This window comes from Petromyzon marinus, chromosome 20 (genome assembly GCF_048934315.1).
Source record: "Petromyzon marinus isolate PM22_M1 ecotype Great Lakes invasive population chromosome 20, UKy_Petmar_22M1.pri1.0, whole genome shotgun sequence".
NCBI classification, from domain to species: domain Eukaryota; kingdom Metazoa; phylum Chordata; class Hyperoartia; order Petromyzontiformes; family Petromyzontidae; genus Petromyzon; species Petromyzon marinus.
In genome coordinates, this window is record NC_133686.1 from 11,261,629 (window position 1) to 11,276,718 (window position 15,090).

At 47.8% G+C, this 15,090-nt stretch overlaps 1 protein-coding gene and 1 long non-coding RNA gene across 3 annotated transcripts in view; one reads left to right on the forward strand and one right to left on the reverse strand.

Annotated features, from left to right (window-relative positions):
- The window catches only part of NKD2 (NKD inhibitor of Wnt signaling pathway 2), a 114,647-nt gene that overhangs the window by 741 nt on the left and 98,816 nt on the right, over positions 1-15,090 (forward strand). For both annotated transcript variants that reach the window (XM_032957521.2, XM_032957520.2), the window contains exons 2-3: positions 2,104-2,130; positions 9,344-9,447. In XM_032957521.2, coding sequence (XP_032813412.2) covers positions 2,104-2,130; positions 9,344-9,447 — 131 coding nt within the window. The remainder of the gene's footprint in view (positions 1-2,103; positions 2,131-9,343; positions 9,448-15,090) is intronic.
- On the reverse strand, positions 11,816-13,294 carry LOC142925384 (uncharacterized). The gene is made up of 5 exons (XR_012942367.1): positions 13,247-13,294; positions 12,677-13,056; positions 12,335-12,410; positions 12,107-12,258; positions 11,816-12,068 (listed from the first exon to the last, which is right to left on the reverse strand). It is a non-coding gene; the product is annotated as an uncharacterized LOC142925384 (long non-coding RNA).

The window sequence follows — 15,090 nt, forward strand, 5'->3', positions numbered from 1 at the left end:
GGGCAAGTGCTGTTAGCGAACGCCTATGAAGGCCGGCACGGCACACGAGGGGGTGGGTGGAGAGCACCACGCCCGGCCGCCTTTGTCTTTCCGGTGGCGATGTTTATTACACGCCGCACCGGGCGCTCATTTGAGGCTGGGTCCACCTAGGGGTGGCCCAGGACCGGTTCAGATAATCTTCACTGGTCGTGCAGCGCGGTAACCGCACACGCGCACACACGCGCACACACACGCACACGAATACACACACATATACAAAAACGCATGCACACGAACACGCGCACACACACGCATGCACACACACACGCACATACACGCATGCACACACACGCATGCACACACACACGCGCACACACACGCACGCGTACACACGCACGCACACACACACACGCACGCACACACACGCATGCACACACACGCGCACACACATGCACGCGTACACACACACACGCGCGCACACACGCGCGCACACACACGCACGCGTACACACGCGCGCACACACATATACACACACGCGTACACACACATATACACACACGCACACACACACACCATGCAGCCTGCAACCACCCGCATACATAATACATCAATGCGACCGTGTGCTCTTCTTTTATTGATGTGTGTTGCGTGTGTATTGTAGAGACACACAGTTGCTCGTGTCTGTGTGTATGTGTGTATATGTGTGTATGTGTATGTATGTGTGTGTATGTGTGTGTATATGTGTGTATATGTGTATGTATGTGTGTGTATGTGTGTGGGGAGCGGTAGTGTAGCGGTTAGTACGCTGCGCTATGAACCTGGCGACCCGGGTTTGATTCCCGCTCAAGGCCAACACCAGTGACGATTATCTGAACCGGTCCCGGGCCTCCCCTAGGTCGACTCAGCCTTAAATTAGTACCTGGTGCGATGCGTAAACATGACCACTAGGGAGACAAAGGCGGTCGGGCGTGGTGCTGGCCACCCACCCCCTCGTGTGCCGTGCCGGCCTTTATAGGTGCTCGCTAACAGCACTTGCCCCCACAGTCTGTGAAGGCTACACGGGTGATCTTTGTCTTTGTGTATGTGTGTGTGCGCACAACACACACGGTCGTGTAGCGGTTGGCGTGTTGCGCTACGAACCCGCGGCGACTTGAGTTCGAATCCCGCTCACGGCCAACACCACTGACCATGATCTGACCCGGTCCCGGGACCTCCCCTAGGTCGACTCGGCCTGAAATGAGTGCCCGGTCCGGTGTGTAAACATCAGCACTGGGGAGACAAAGGCGGACGGGCGTAGTGCTGGCCACCCACCCTCTTCGCGTACCGTGTCGATCTTAGCAGGGTGCTCGCTAACAGCACTTGCCCCAACGGTCTGTTAAGGCTATGCGGGGAATCTGTTTCTTTACGTCCGTGATTGCGCCTATATCTGCATGTCTTTGTAAGGTTGTGTTTGTGTGCGTTTAAAAGTCATTGTGATTGTGTGTATGTATGTATGATTGCACGTGTTGTCTAACTTGTGTGTGTATGTATGCTACCGTATTCTCCGAATTTTAAGACGCACTTTTCACTTCTTAATTTTAAATTAAAAAAAAGTTGAGTGCGTCTGAAAATCGTTCACATAAGTTTATCGATATCACCCCGTTTCTGTGGGGTGGTGCGTCTTACTTTCCGGAACGTCTTATGATCCGGACAATGTTGCTTATGCGACTTTGTAAGTCTCTGTAAGAGTCTCGTGGGGAGTGGTGGCACAGTGGTTAGCGTTGCAGCTGCGCAAAACCCCGAGTTCAGTAGTTTCTCACGGACCAACATCAGTGACGAACATTATCAAACCCGGTCCTGGGCCGTCTCTAGGTCCACTCAGCATTAAACGACTACCTGGTGCGGTGTGTAAAACATCCGAATTGGGGAGACAAAGGCGGCCGGGCGTGTTGCTACCCCATTGGTGCGCCGTTTCGACCTTAATCGGTACTGGCTAGCAGCACTTGCGTCAACAGTCTAGTGCAGGCTATACGGGGGCCTTGCATCTTTATCTGTGTGTACGTCTCCTATAGCATACACGTGCACGTGCTGTTTTGTGCACAGCGCTCATTCTGTGCTGCCTCTCTTTCTCTCTTGTGTCCTCAGCCGGGAGACGGCGGGAGAGCCCTGAAGGTGAGTATCTATGAGTTCACCGCGCAACCACGTTCGCCCTTACCTCCACTCACATGCGCACAACATTTCGCTTCAGCCGCTGGTGGGGGCTGGTGGTGGGTTCAAGTGCTGTTAGCGAGCGCCTATTACGGCCACACACACACACAGACACGAGGCGAGGTAGCAATGCGACTGGCCGTCAGCGTGCACGTTTCAGCTGTGTGACCTTTGTTAGCTCACGAGTGCTGGTGACCACACTGGAAGCAGGTACTCGCCTGGCATGGAGGCGGTCGTGGGTTTGATACCGACCCTGACGCCTGCTGTATATTTGGAGTTTGCGTGTTCTGGAGCTCTCTCTTCCCGTGGTCACGTGCGTTTAGAGTGTGTGGCTGCTATACATTTCCACGTGACAAGCCACTTTGTTGAGCTATCATTTGTGGCCTCTTCCCTTCTGAAAAATAGCTATGTAGCTCAGCGGGCCCTAACTGGTTTAATAAAAAACGCTTACTTTAGATACTAGTTTTAGGGCTGAGTCAACCTAGAGGTGACCCAGACCAGGTTTAGATAGCAATTGCCTCTGTTGTGCATCATGATCATGTTAAAAACCTAAGCTCTCTACCAACTCAACGTAATAGACAAGGGTGGTTAGCGAGCGCCTATTTAAACAATAAATGAATTCGATTTTGACATGCACGCACACAACTTGGAAACCCTGTTATTTGGGTGGCACTGTGGTTAGGGCGCTCTCATTCCAATTGACTCAAACCCATCATCTTCTCGGGTTGATAAATGAGCATCCATAATCTAGATTTGAAGTTTTCGTGACTGCAAGGATCCATACTCTTTGGTTCTTTCGGTATACCTCCGTGACTTTACCGAAATGACCAAAGAGTATGAGTATCCAGAAGTTTGCGAGAACTCAAAACAACGATTGTCGCATGCAACATACTGACCGTGCCACAGGAGCGTGGAGTTTTTTGCCACGAACATAAGCGCCGAGGCGAACGGGATAAACTGCTTTGCTACACGCTTTACAATCGAGCAGATTTTTCTTTCGAACTCAAATTGGGACCACACGTAGCAACCTCTCCCCCCACTTCCCACTGTGAACCATTGACAAAGGGCCCACTGGAGACTCAGTGAGGCTATCATGGGCACACAAGCATCATAACGAATACCAATCTCAGTGTGTTGCTGGTATCAACGACATTCACTGTAAACACCAAGCTGCCAAAATGCGCGGATATAAATGTTGTACTCCAGCAAGCGACGATCTGCGGTGCATGAGGCCAATCGCCATGCAGGGAAACATTGGACACCGAAACGTATGACAATTTCCTAGACACACACACAGAGGGAGAGACAGAGAGAGAGAGCTTCTTGGTCACCGTTGAACAACGATTGCCAAACATTGTTGACATCGGGAAACAACAAAACCCCACTAATAAAACAACCCACCGTACACGTGCATGGAATTCTTGAACGCTTAACCAACGTCAGCTTTTCCTCGGAAAGTATTTCGGAAGCGCTAATGGCGCGTGCCGTCTCGAGCTCGGACGTCGAGATGACGTCGCCTGAGTGCGTGACGTCACACGTAAAAGGTGTCAGCGGGGTGGAGGAGAGAGCACGTGCTCGGCGCATGACGTCATCGCCTTGGCCGAAGAGGCTTTTATTTATTCTAGATTTGAAGCTTTCGTGACTGCAAGGATCTAGGCTTTTATTTGTCTAGTGCTGGAGGAGGTTTCACCAAGTATCGTTTTTGGGCAACCCTTTTGATCAATTCGGTCCGGTTTTCTGAAAGACAAGTGCCCCCGTAAATAGCAACACGACGTTAAACTCAAGTTGCATTCGCATCGGATCATGCTTACGGGAGTTCTTGTGGTCGAATTTAACAACAGACACATCCACCACAAAAAAAACAGCGAGCGAATTAGGGCATCGGTGGCTCAGTTTCGAGTGCGTTGAAGACGGATCGTTTGATCTGAGTAGGAACAGCTGCCCTCTGAGCAAATTCCCCCCGGAATACTCGAAGAACGTACAACAGCAAAAAAAAATAACACAAAAACCGCGCGCTCCTTAAAAATGGTAAGAGGAGGGGTAACATTTTTACGTCAAATTCAGAAATATTACACCCGCAGATTGAGTAACCGGTGTGAGTGGGTATAAGAAAATACCCGGTCAAGCGAAGCGGGGATATACCCCTTAAGTCCTCCTGTCCACGGAGCAGTCACAACGCAAGCCTGAGAAATGCCAATGGTGTCTAGCAGCTGTGCGTTTGTTGAACCGACAAAAAAAATCACCCAAATCACGGTGCGCATTGGTCGTGATTATCTTGCTCGCGAGTTTCTACGCACGCACGGAATGCCGATGCCTCGCCATGCAAACCCGCAACAACTCTTGTTTTTGCCATCCCAGGGTCTCCCTTGCCAAAAAAGACGCAAGTGTCAATGAGCTCTCATCTGGTTCAAATAAGAGGAAAGCTTATCTCTGTGCAGCAAACTTAGCCTACTAAGTGCCCTGTCATCTGAACCTGCCCGACACATGTGCGCAGGCTTGCCTTTCCGTTTTGCGCAACTTTAATTAGTTTCAAGGTTGATGTAACAATATACAGTTCTGAATTTCACAATACCCCTGTGTCTCTCGCTGCATGCGGTGGGGGGGTGGGGTATACGTGGGGCCATTTGCTGCGGGGAGCGGTAGCGTAGTGGTTAGCGCGTTGCGCTACGAACCAGCTCGATTCCCGCTCACGGCCAACACTAGTGAGGATAATCTGAACCAGTCGTGGGCCTCCCCTAGGTCGACTCAGCCTCAAATGAGTACCTGGTGCGGTGTGTAAACATCGCCACTGGGGAGACAAAGGCCGCCGGGCGTGGTGCTGGCCACCCACCCTCTCGTGTGCTATGCCGGCCTTCATAGGTGCTACTCTCTAACAGCACTTGCCCCAACAGTCTGTTACAGGCTACACGGTGGGGGGAGGGGAGGTCTTTTTCTTTGTATGTGTGGCCATGTGCTGTTCCTGAGACCCTAGGATGTGGGTTCAATTCCTGGCCATGGCGCATGTTTAGCTACCACAAGTACCGTGCAGTTTTGAAATAACATGATTAATTCAGTGCTGGTTGAAGGCCTCCCCATGCAGTGTTACGGTGGCAAGATGTTAATTACCTCACATGATATACAGGATATCGTGGGTTCAACCCCGACCCGTACGCCTCTATATTTGGACTTTGCATGTTTTCCCCGTGGTCGCGAATATTTTTCTTCAGGTCCTTCGGTTTTTCCCTCCACATTTAGAATCAACATGTTCTTGGAGTATTTGTCTGCCGTAAATTTCCACGTGATAATCCACTTCGCTGAGTTATCGTTTGTGGCCAGGTTGTTTCAGAAAAAATAGCTGTATAGCTCAGTGGGCCTTACCTGGTAAAATAAAAAATAAAAATTTAATAGTTTAAGTTTTAGTTCTCTAGTGTCTAGTCTTAACCAATATTTATAGCAAGAGGACGTCGGTTTTGGCTACGAGATATAAAACTGACATAAGACAGTGCCACAACGGGAGCAAAGTGTGGCCAAGAAGCTAACGGTTGCCTTATCCACCATAACCCTCTCACCCGCGGTGATATGGGGGAGCCAATACCGCGCATCCGATTATCCGTGGTGTAATCCGCGATTTTACTCCCGTTATCCGCCAGGCCAAAATGATCGCTAGTCACCCCACGGATAAAAGGATGAGTGTGTTGCGTGATTCGAGTTATCCGCAAAAAAAAACCCCTGCAAGTGTTCGGAAGGTGCCTCGCGATGCATCGTGGGTAAAATCGCAGGTCATAGGAAGACATAGGGCGGCGGATAATAGGGCATTTCGTGGACGCTACAGCTGCCGCAGATAAGAGAAGTTCTCCTGTACTGTGTGTACGGTGTTTATGCTGTTGTTGTGACTACTGTAAGTAACAAAGTTCACCTTGTAAGTGCGGTGATTATCATCAGGCAAAATCTGAACGGTATCAGTATGTGTATGTATGTTGAGCTTCCTTCGCACCGTACATAGCCAACCGCGCTAATCAGAGGTGTGGGGGAAGGACAACAAACGAAGCACAAAAATCAGTTATAAAGAAATTATTTTTTTATTTATATTTTAAAGTGCACAGCTCCAGTGGCTTCCTAAGATCGGACGGAAGAGCGATCCAGACGGCCGCAGGATACATAGTTTACTTGTTGGTCGCAGTGAATGTACATTATTAATTACACTGCGCTATGATCCCAGAGACGTGACTTTTATTCCCGGCCATAGTCAAGGTCAGTGGCGAGCGATACCTGAACCACTCCTGGGCCCAACCTTCTCCAATCCGCACTAGCCAGCGTGGTGAAGTATGGTCAGACGACGCCCACAACCCGATACGGTGTTGGCAGACCTTCATCCCAAAGTGCATTGACATCAAGGCGCTCTAAATCTTGACACGTCATGAATGTGTTTTTAGGTTCTCAAAATTTAAACCGAGCATTTATCAGCAGCGTGTGCACACAATGTGCTCACCGCCTGCGCGAATGCGTGGTACTGTGTGTGTGTGTGTTGTGTGGGTGATTTCATTACCCGAGCTCAGCTGATTGGACAGAAAAAGGCTCCCAATCGTAAGGTTATGAGTTCATACCTTTGTGTGGGGCCACTCATCCACAGCATCATATTATTATTATTATCGTCTTCATCCCTCTGGGGTTGATAAAATAAGCGCCATCTGGTGAGGATGCTCCACGTCGTGGCAATCTAACAGTCATTCTCCTGTGGCGAGGTATCAGCCTTTGTCATAAGAATGTGGACTGTTCACCATTCACTCAGAGCCATCAGAAGATCGACGCTGCCAATACTCATTTGAACCAAACAATTGTTCCTTGTTTTCTAAAACGTAACGGCCGATGAACTCTGTCAGCTCATTTACTCCAACCAGCCCGGTAATTTCAGCAAAGAATGACCAAAGTTTTTTTTATGTTTGTGCGTGTGTGTAAACACGAGGTGGAAAATGAAATTCCCATGAAATATTTTGCAAGAATAAGCCATTATGTGCCGGTCAAGGTCTAACTAACTATTTGTTTTACTATTTCTAGTTTACCAGGTAAGGCCCACTGAGCTATGTAGCTCTTTTTCAGAAGCGACATGGCCACAAAAGATAGCTCAACAAAGTGGCTTATCACGTGGACATTTATAGCGGCAGGCAAATGCTCTAAATGCACGATGATTCTAAATGTCGAGGGAAAAACCGGAGGGCCCAGAGAAAAATCCATGCGACCACGGGGAGAACATGCAAACTTCAAATATACAGAATCAGAATATTTCATTACAATAGAGGAATCCGACGAGCTATAAACTCTCTTTTTCGAAGATGACCAATAGGGGCGGTTAGGAACGCAACGACAACAAACATTACAAAAAACATGATAGGAGTGCAAAGTACAAGAAAGTTAAACAAATCACCCAAACGCATACGAATACAACAAAACCAGCCTCACCCTACCAAGGCAAAGCCCACCGAGGCGTCAGGGTCGGGATCGAACCCACGACCTCCTGCATACCAGGCTATGGGCGTTAACATCTCCTAGCCACCGTGGCGCCCCTCTGGTCAATAGATCATCGCGGCCGATGCCGTTGATGCGAGCCACCCCTCAATCCGTTGTTGCTGTCCTTCTACCAAGGCACACCGCCGGAGCGAGGTTGACACCCTGACCTCTAGGCATCTGCTCTTTGCAATATTCCTCCATCTGGCCGGTGCCGTGCTTCACATTCCGAGCGTGAATGCTTTCCTCAAGCCAAACAGAAACAAATCTTGATGGAATTTTGCGTAACTGTCCCCACGTAATTGTGGTTGTCTAGGGTTTCCCTGCAAAAGTGACATTGGATCTCAATGGTCTCTCACCTTTGTTAAATTTAGAACGTTGATTAATTGCCCGACGATAAATACAAGTTGCTGATATTACAGCTGTCTCGTAAAATCCATTTAACCGTAGCACAGCTGCAGCATACTAATGAGACCCACAAGGGTTGAAACTCTGGTTGTTTGACCCTGTAGTACTTAAGCAAGGTGTGTGTGTGTCTGTGTGTGGAGCGGTAGGGCAGCGGTTAGCGCGCTGCACTACGAACCCGGCGGACTCCGAGTTTGATTCCCACTCATGGATAACTCCAGTGACGATTATCTGAACCGGTCCTGGGTCTCCCCTAGGTCTACTCAGCCTAGAATGAGTACCTGGTGTGGTGTGTAAACATCACCACTGGGAGGCAAAGGCAGCCGGATGTGGCGCTGGCCACCCATCCCCTCGTGTGCCGTGCCGGGCTTCATCGGTGCTCGCTAACAGCACTTACCGCAACAGTCTTTTAAGGCTATACGGGGGTCTTTGTCTGTGTGTGCACATGTGTGCGTGTGTCTGTGGAGAGGAGAGAGGAAGTGGTTTACACAATTGCATTACGAACCTTCATGAGCAGGGTTCGATTCCTGGCTGTGCGTATCATCACAAAGGGGTGTTCGATCCTGGTCTGGATGCCCGGTTAAATCAGCCGACTAAGAACTGTAATCAATTACGTTCCTGTAGTCCAATACTCAGACCCCTTTAAGAAAAAAAACAGGCGGCTGCCCTGACATCCTGCATCCCGAAGGTGGGAAACCTCCCACAAGCAACGCTCAGTGTGACGTGCCTGATGACACCCATGATGTCACCAAGCCACGCCCATTAGCTTCTGCTATATTGTACGTGTAGGAAGAAGGGTGAAATTTGTCTTTTGTAGCTATTTTCATATCATCCGCTTTGTCAAGCAACCGAACCGATAATCGACAGAGGATTTGACCATTGAAATAAATTGGACAGTGCAGCTCTGTTAACCCAATTCCCGTCTGGGACGTCTGCGAGTTGCAGGGTGGGTGCCCCGTTCACCTCCGCATCTTGGAACGCACAAGCGGCTCGGCATTAATTTTATTTTGAGAGGCGTAGCGCCGTTACTTTTAAAGTCATTGTACTCACCGCGGAGAACCGCAGAGACACGATTCGCACTCTATGGTTGTTGGCATCAAACTGTGCCACACGCCCGGTACCGATTAAGTCATTTTATTTTTTTTCTTCCGATTTCGTTTTGATGGCATACACGCGCACGTACGTCATCGGAATGGAATCAGAAGAAAAACTGATGACACACACGTACACGTACGCCATCGGAACGAGAAGGGGTTAACACGTTGCGCTCCCTCGTGTGCTTACAATGCAGGCGACAGTGTTGCTGCGAGCACGTCATTGTGCCGGCGACTGGAGGACAGTGGAGGAGGCTCGAGAGGAAGACTCGCGGGGCACAGAGGCAGACTCACCTGCCCGGTACGGACGCACGCACTCACGCACTCACGCCACAGACGCACCACGCCTTCACAGCTGCAGCAGCAGCAGCAGCAGCCTCGCACGCTCGCCCTGCGCGGTTCGTGTCACCGTAGCCGGCCCCCCGCGTGCTCTCCCCCGTGGTCTCCTCCGCTCGTGAACAAACTTAGTGAGGACTCAAGGCAGCGTGCGCCCAGGTAACCCAGTTGGACCTGCGGCACGGCGGTTTGATGGTGAGCTCAGCCATCTGTTTGGGAGGCCGAGGCCGTGGAGTGATCCGATTGTTTGCGACGCTGCCGTTGTTGGCAAAACGATGCCCCAGGTCACTCTTGAAAATGAGCCTCATCCTGACCTCTTGATACATGCATACAAGTTGATACATACATACATACAACTTGATACATATGTACATACAAGTTGATACATATATACATTACCACTCTTGTTCATTAGAATCTGAACCTGGACCACCGCCGCATTAAACTTGCACGCAGAGACAAAGGTGTCCCGTGTAGCCGAAGAGACCGCTGCGGGCGAATGCTGTTAGTAAGCGCCTGTTAAGGTGCTTGCTGGCCAGCGTCATGCCCGGCAGCCTCTGTCTCCCCAGTCCTGATGTTCCCACGTGCGCATCAATGAACCGCGCGCACACGCGCGCCCAACGCGCTCACACCAATGGGTGACGGTGGGGCGACCCGGGATCGGGACGTTAAGGGGCCACCTTGCAGCAGTGGCCTGGCCAGCGCTGCCGCCCGTCGATGCTCTACGAGCGACCCTCAAGCGAAGAGATCGGCCGCTTAAACGCCACAGTGCCCTCTCCCACGCGCCGCGGTGGACTCCGATTACAAGAATTAAACTCATCGGCGGCGTTAACGAGCTCCGGACTCTGGGCCATTTTGAAAAATCGTCGACAGTATTATATGTGGACTCTCTTTCTCCCTCCTCCTCTCTTTCTCCAGGTTTGTTTAAGCGATGCATGAGCAACTGTGGCCTCCTGGTGTGGATCACGTTACTCGTGCAGTCGCATTGAAACAGCAAACACGTTGACGTGGCAAATGCTGTTTGCTTAAACGTGTCTTGGCCAAAGCTCGTCTTAGAGAAGGCGGATGCAGCCTGGGTGCTCATAATCTCTCTCTCTCTCTCTCTTCCTCCAACTAAAACACTTTACTGAAAATATATTTTCGGGGGGTTTTGTGAGGTCAGCTCTACGTACCCACTAAAGCCATTTTTGCAGTGTGATTCTGCCTTTATACGGAGTTGTGTTCGAGAAATCTACTGAAATACGGGTTTTTAATCTCTTGCACGTGGATATATTTATGCAGTCATTCACATATACAGTGCACACACACCACATGTATTAATGCCTGTGTTTCAATGGTTCCTGAACGACAAGATCTGACAACTAAAAATAACGTGGCCCAAAACATAAAATGATCATATCTAGCCGTGCCTCCCAGAAGATCAAAACATGATCGCTCAGAGCTTTCAAGAAATAGCCATTTGATGGCTCAGTGGCTTAGAGGTCAGAGCGCTTAGCTGACAATACGGAGAACTTGGGTTCAAATCCAGGAAAACTGCCTTTCTGTTATAAAAGCCTGCCATTCTGTTTGTCCGTTTGTCCATCAACTAAATTATAAAAGAGCCTTTCAGAAGGCCTGAATCGAAAAGTTATAGAAAGTGAACCACCCCCCCCCTTCCCCAAATGTGAAGGTAAAAAGGTGATCCAGCAGGTTGACAAACATTGTCGACCCCCCCAAGTTTTTTACTCTACCCCCCCCCCCCACCAACAAGAAAAAAATTGCATTGTAGGCATTTATACCTGCAAACCCTACATACAACATAACTACACACCCTACATACACCAGAGACAGTAGTATATACATACACACCCTACATACACCAGAGACAGTAGTATATACCTACACACCCTACATACAACAGAGTCAGTAGTATATACCTACACACCCTACATACAACAGAGACAGTGGTATATACCTACACACTCTACATACAACAGAATTAGTAGTATATACCTACACACTCTACATACAACAGAGTCAGTAGTATATACCTACACACCCTACATACAACAGAGACAGTGGTATATACCTACACACCCTACATACAACAGAGACAGTGGTATATACCTACACACTCTACATACAACAGAGTCAGTAGTATATACCTACACACCCTACATACAACAGAGTCAGTAGTATATACCTACACACTCTACATACAACAGAGTCAGTAGTATATACCTACACACCCTACATACAACAGAGACAGTGGTATATACCTACACACCCTACATACAACAGAGACAGTGGTATATACCTACACACCCTACATGCAACATACCTACACACCCTACATACAACAGAGACAGTGGTATATACCTACACACCCTACATACAACAGAGTTAGTAGTATATACCTACACACCCTACATACAACAGAGACAGTAGTATATACCTACACACCCTACATACAACAGAGTCAGTGGTATATACCTACACACCCTACATACAACAGAGACAGTAGTATATACCTACACACCCTACATACAACAGAGTTAGTAGTATATACCTACACACTCTACATACAACAGAGTTAGTAGTATATACCTACACACCCTACATACAACAGAGACAGTGGTACATACCTACACACCCTACATACAACAGAGTTAGTAGTATATACCTACACACCCTACATACAACAGAGTCAGTAGTATATACCTACACACTCTACATACAACAGAGTCAGTAGTATATACATACACACCCTACATACAACAGAGTCAGTAGTATATACCTACACACTCTACATACAACAGAGACAGTAGTATATACCTACACACCCTACATACAACAGAGACAGTGGTACATACCTACACACCCTACATACAACAGAGTTAGTAGTATATACCTACACACCCTACATACAACAGAGTCAGTAGTATATACCTACACACTCTACATACAACAGAGTCAGTAGTATATACATACACACCCTACATACAACAGAGACAGTGGTATATACCTACACACTCTACATACAACAGAGTCAGTAGTATATACCTACACACCCTACATACACCAGAGACAGTAGTATATACATACACACCCTACATACAACAGAGACAGTGGTATATACCTACACACTCTACATACAACAGAGTTAGTAGTATATACATACACACCCTACATACAACAGAGACAGTGGTATACACCTACACACCCTACATACAACAGAGTCAGTGGTATATACCTACACACCCTACATACAACAGAGCCAGTAGTATATACCTACACACCCTACATACAACAGAGACAGTGGTATATACCTACACACCCTACATACAACAGAGTTAGTAGTATATACCTACACACCCTACATACAACAGAGTTAGTAGTATATACCTACACACTCTACATACAACAGAGACAGTGGTATATACCTACACACTCTACATAGAACAGAGACAGTAGTATATACCTACACACCCTACATACAACAGAGTTAGTAGTATATACCTACACACCCTACATACAACAGAGACAGTAGTATATACCTACACACCCTACATACAACAGAGACAGTGGTATATACCTACACACTCTACATAGAACAGAGACAGTAGTATATACCTACACACTCTACATACAACAGAGTTACTAGTATATACCGACACACCCTACATAGAACAGAGACAGTAGTATATACCTACACACTCTACATACAACAGAGTTACTAGTATATACCGACACACCCTACATAGAACAGAGACAGTAGTATATACCGACACACCCTACATACAACAGAGTTAGTAGTATATACCTACACACTCTACACATTGGGGGAAGAAGAGGGGGCGACTGGCAAGGCGTGAGGCATTGAGAGGCCCTCCGCCGGAGCGAGAATTTCGATGGCCGTAGGTCGCCGAAATTCTGGTTGATTAAACTCGGTCGTCAAATGTGGCGTGTTGTTTGACTCAGCTTGGCCACCAATGACTGCACAAAAAAACGATTGTATACATGTCCTGCTCCGAACTTGTCTAAAATACAGATATTAGAGTTAAAATGTATCGGGTTGACTGTCATGTAATGGAAATGTATCTCTGTAGCAGAGCAGGTGGCAAAGATCTGTCCCCCCCCCCCCAAGTGTGGATAAGAGGTCACTTTGTAGGGCTCTCAGACGTAGTTCTGTGATATTTGCTTCCGGCAACCGTTCTCTAACACGAGGCTAGGCACTGCTGTACCAAACAAAAAAATCCGAATGAAGTCCTCATCATCTCATCACAACATCACGAAACACAACAGTTGGCATTTCTCACACGAAGCACTTCATAACAAGGAGGAAAGCAACCCATGTGACCCTGCTCTTCATTCACAATCACACAGCATTTGTGCTAGAATGTGAGCACATGAATAGCAGTAATGATTATTATTATTTCAAAGTAACACCCCCCCCCCTCCCGAAATAAATGCCTTCAACACGTCTGCAGTGTGTGCAGCGACGGGTCACCATTGAGCTTACGAGGCCAGACTGACACATTTAAGTTGCTTAGGATTCACAGGAATATGACCGAACCCCAAGAACTCAAGCGAGGTAACCTGCTCATGAAGCTAAGAGTGGTCGCAGAAATGTCCAGAGCAGGCCTGTGCAACTGCCTTGTTTGCTGTGCCCTTCGTAACACTATATTTAAACCCAAGTGAGAGTCACACTAGATGAAATAAAGTCTCTTAAGCAATGGAGACCCAGGCTCTGCTGGGAAAGAATACAGAAGCAAATTTCCTTCAGCGAAAAACTAAAAAAAACCGTAGGAAACAAAAGCGAGAGGGGTCCCCCTGCTTAAAAAAAAATAATGGGGTGGTGCTCATTTGCATTGGCGGTGGGGGAAATTCCACATTCCTAGGCGGGGGACCAGGATGATTATATATTTATTTTAAATCGTGGTTGGCGAGAACAAGGCCCACAGGGGCAAAAATGGCAAGTGGCCACCAACAAAGATCACTCGTAACGTCGTAATAAATTAGAAGTAACACGCTTCTAATAAAATTGAGCAAGGTTAATGTAGTAAGAGCTTTGGGGGGGGGGGGGGGGAGACGAGACTATGGTAGGTTTAAGAGTTTAATTTAAAACTAAACTCTTAAACTATTTTTAACATGTTTTATTTAATGCTTTCGTGACTGCAGGGATTCATATTCTTGGTTCTTTCGGTAAAGTCACGTAGAAGGGAAACAATATTGTTTAATATTTTTATTATTTCATTGTTTCCCTTCTACGTGACTTTACCGAAAGAACCAAGCATATTTTTTTACACTTTTTTTTACCAAGTAAGTCCCCACTGAGTCTTGTTCAGAAGCAACCTGGCTCTCACCAATGATAGCTCAACGACGCCCTAGGGGTGGAGCAGAGCGAGGGAAGAAGCGGAAAGAGGTGAAGTGTTGTGACCTGCAGCATGGCGGGTGAACGCAGAGTAAATGAGGTTCATCAGTCAGTCTTGTAGATCGGGCGCTCAACGTTGGTGGATGATTGGCATCATCTCGAGAGCAGTGCAACTCCGATACGTGGCAGGATTAAAAAAAAAGAGTTGATCTTTGTGGTAACATTGTCCTCAGAGGAATTTGTGGTTGGATTATA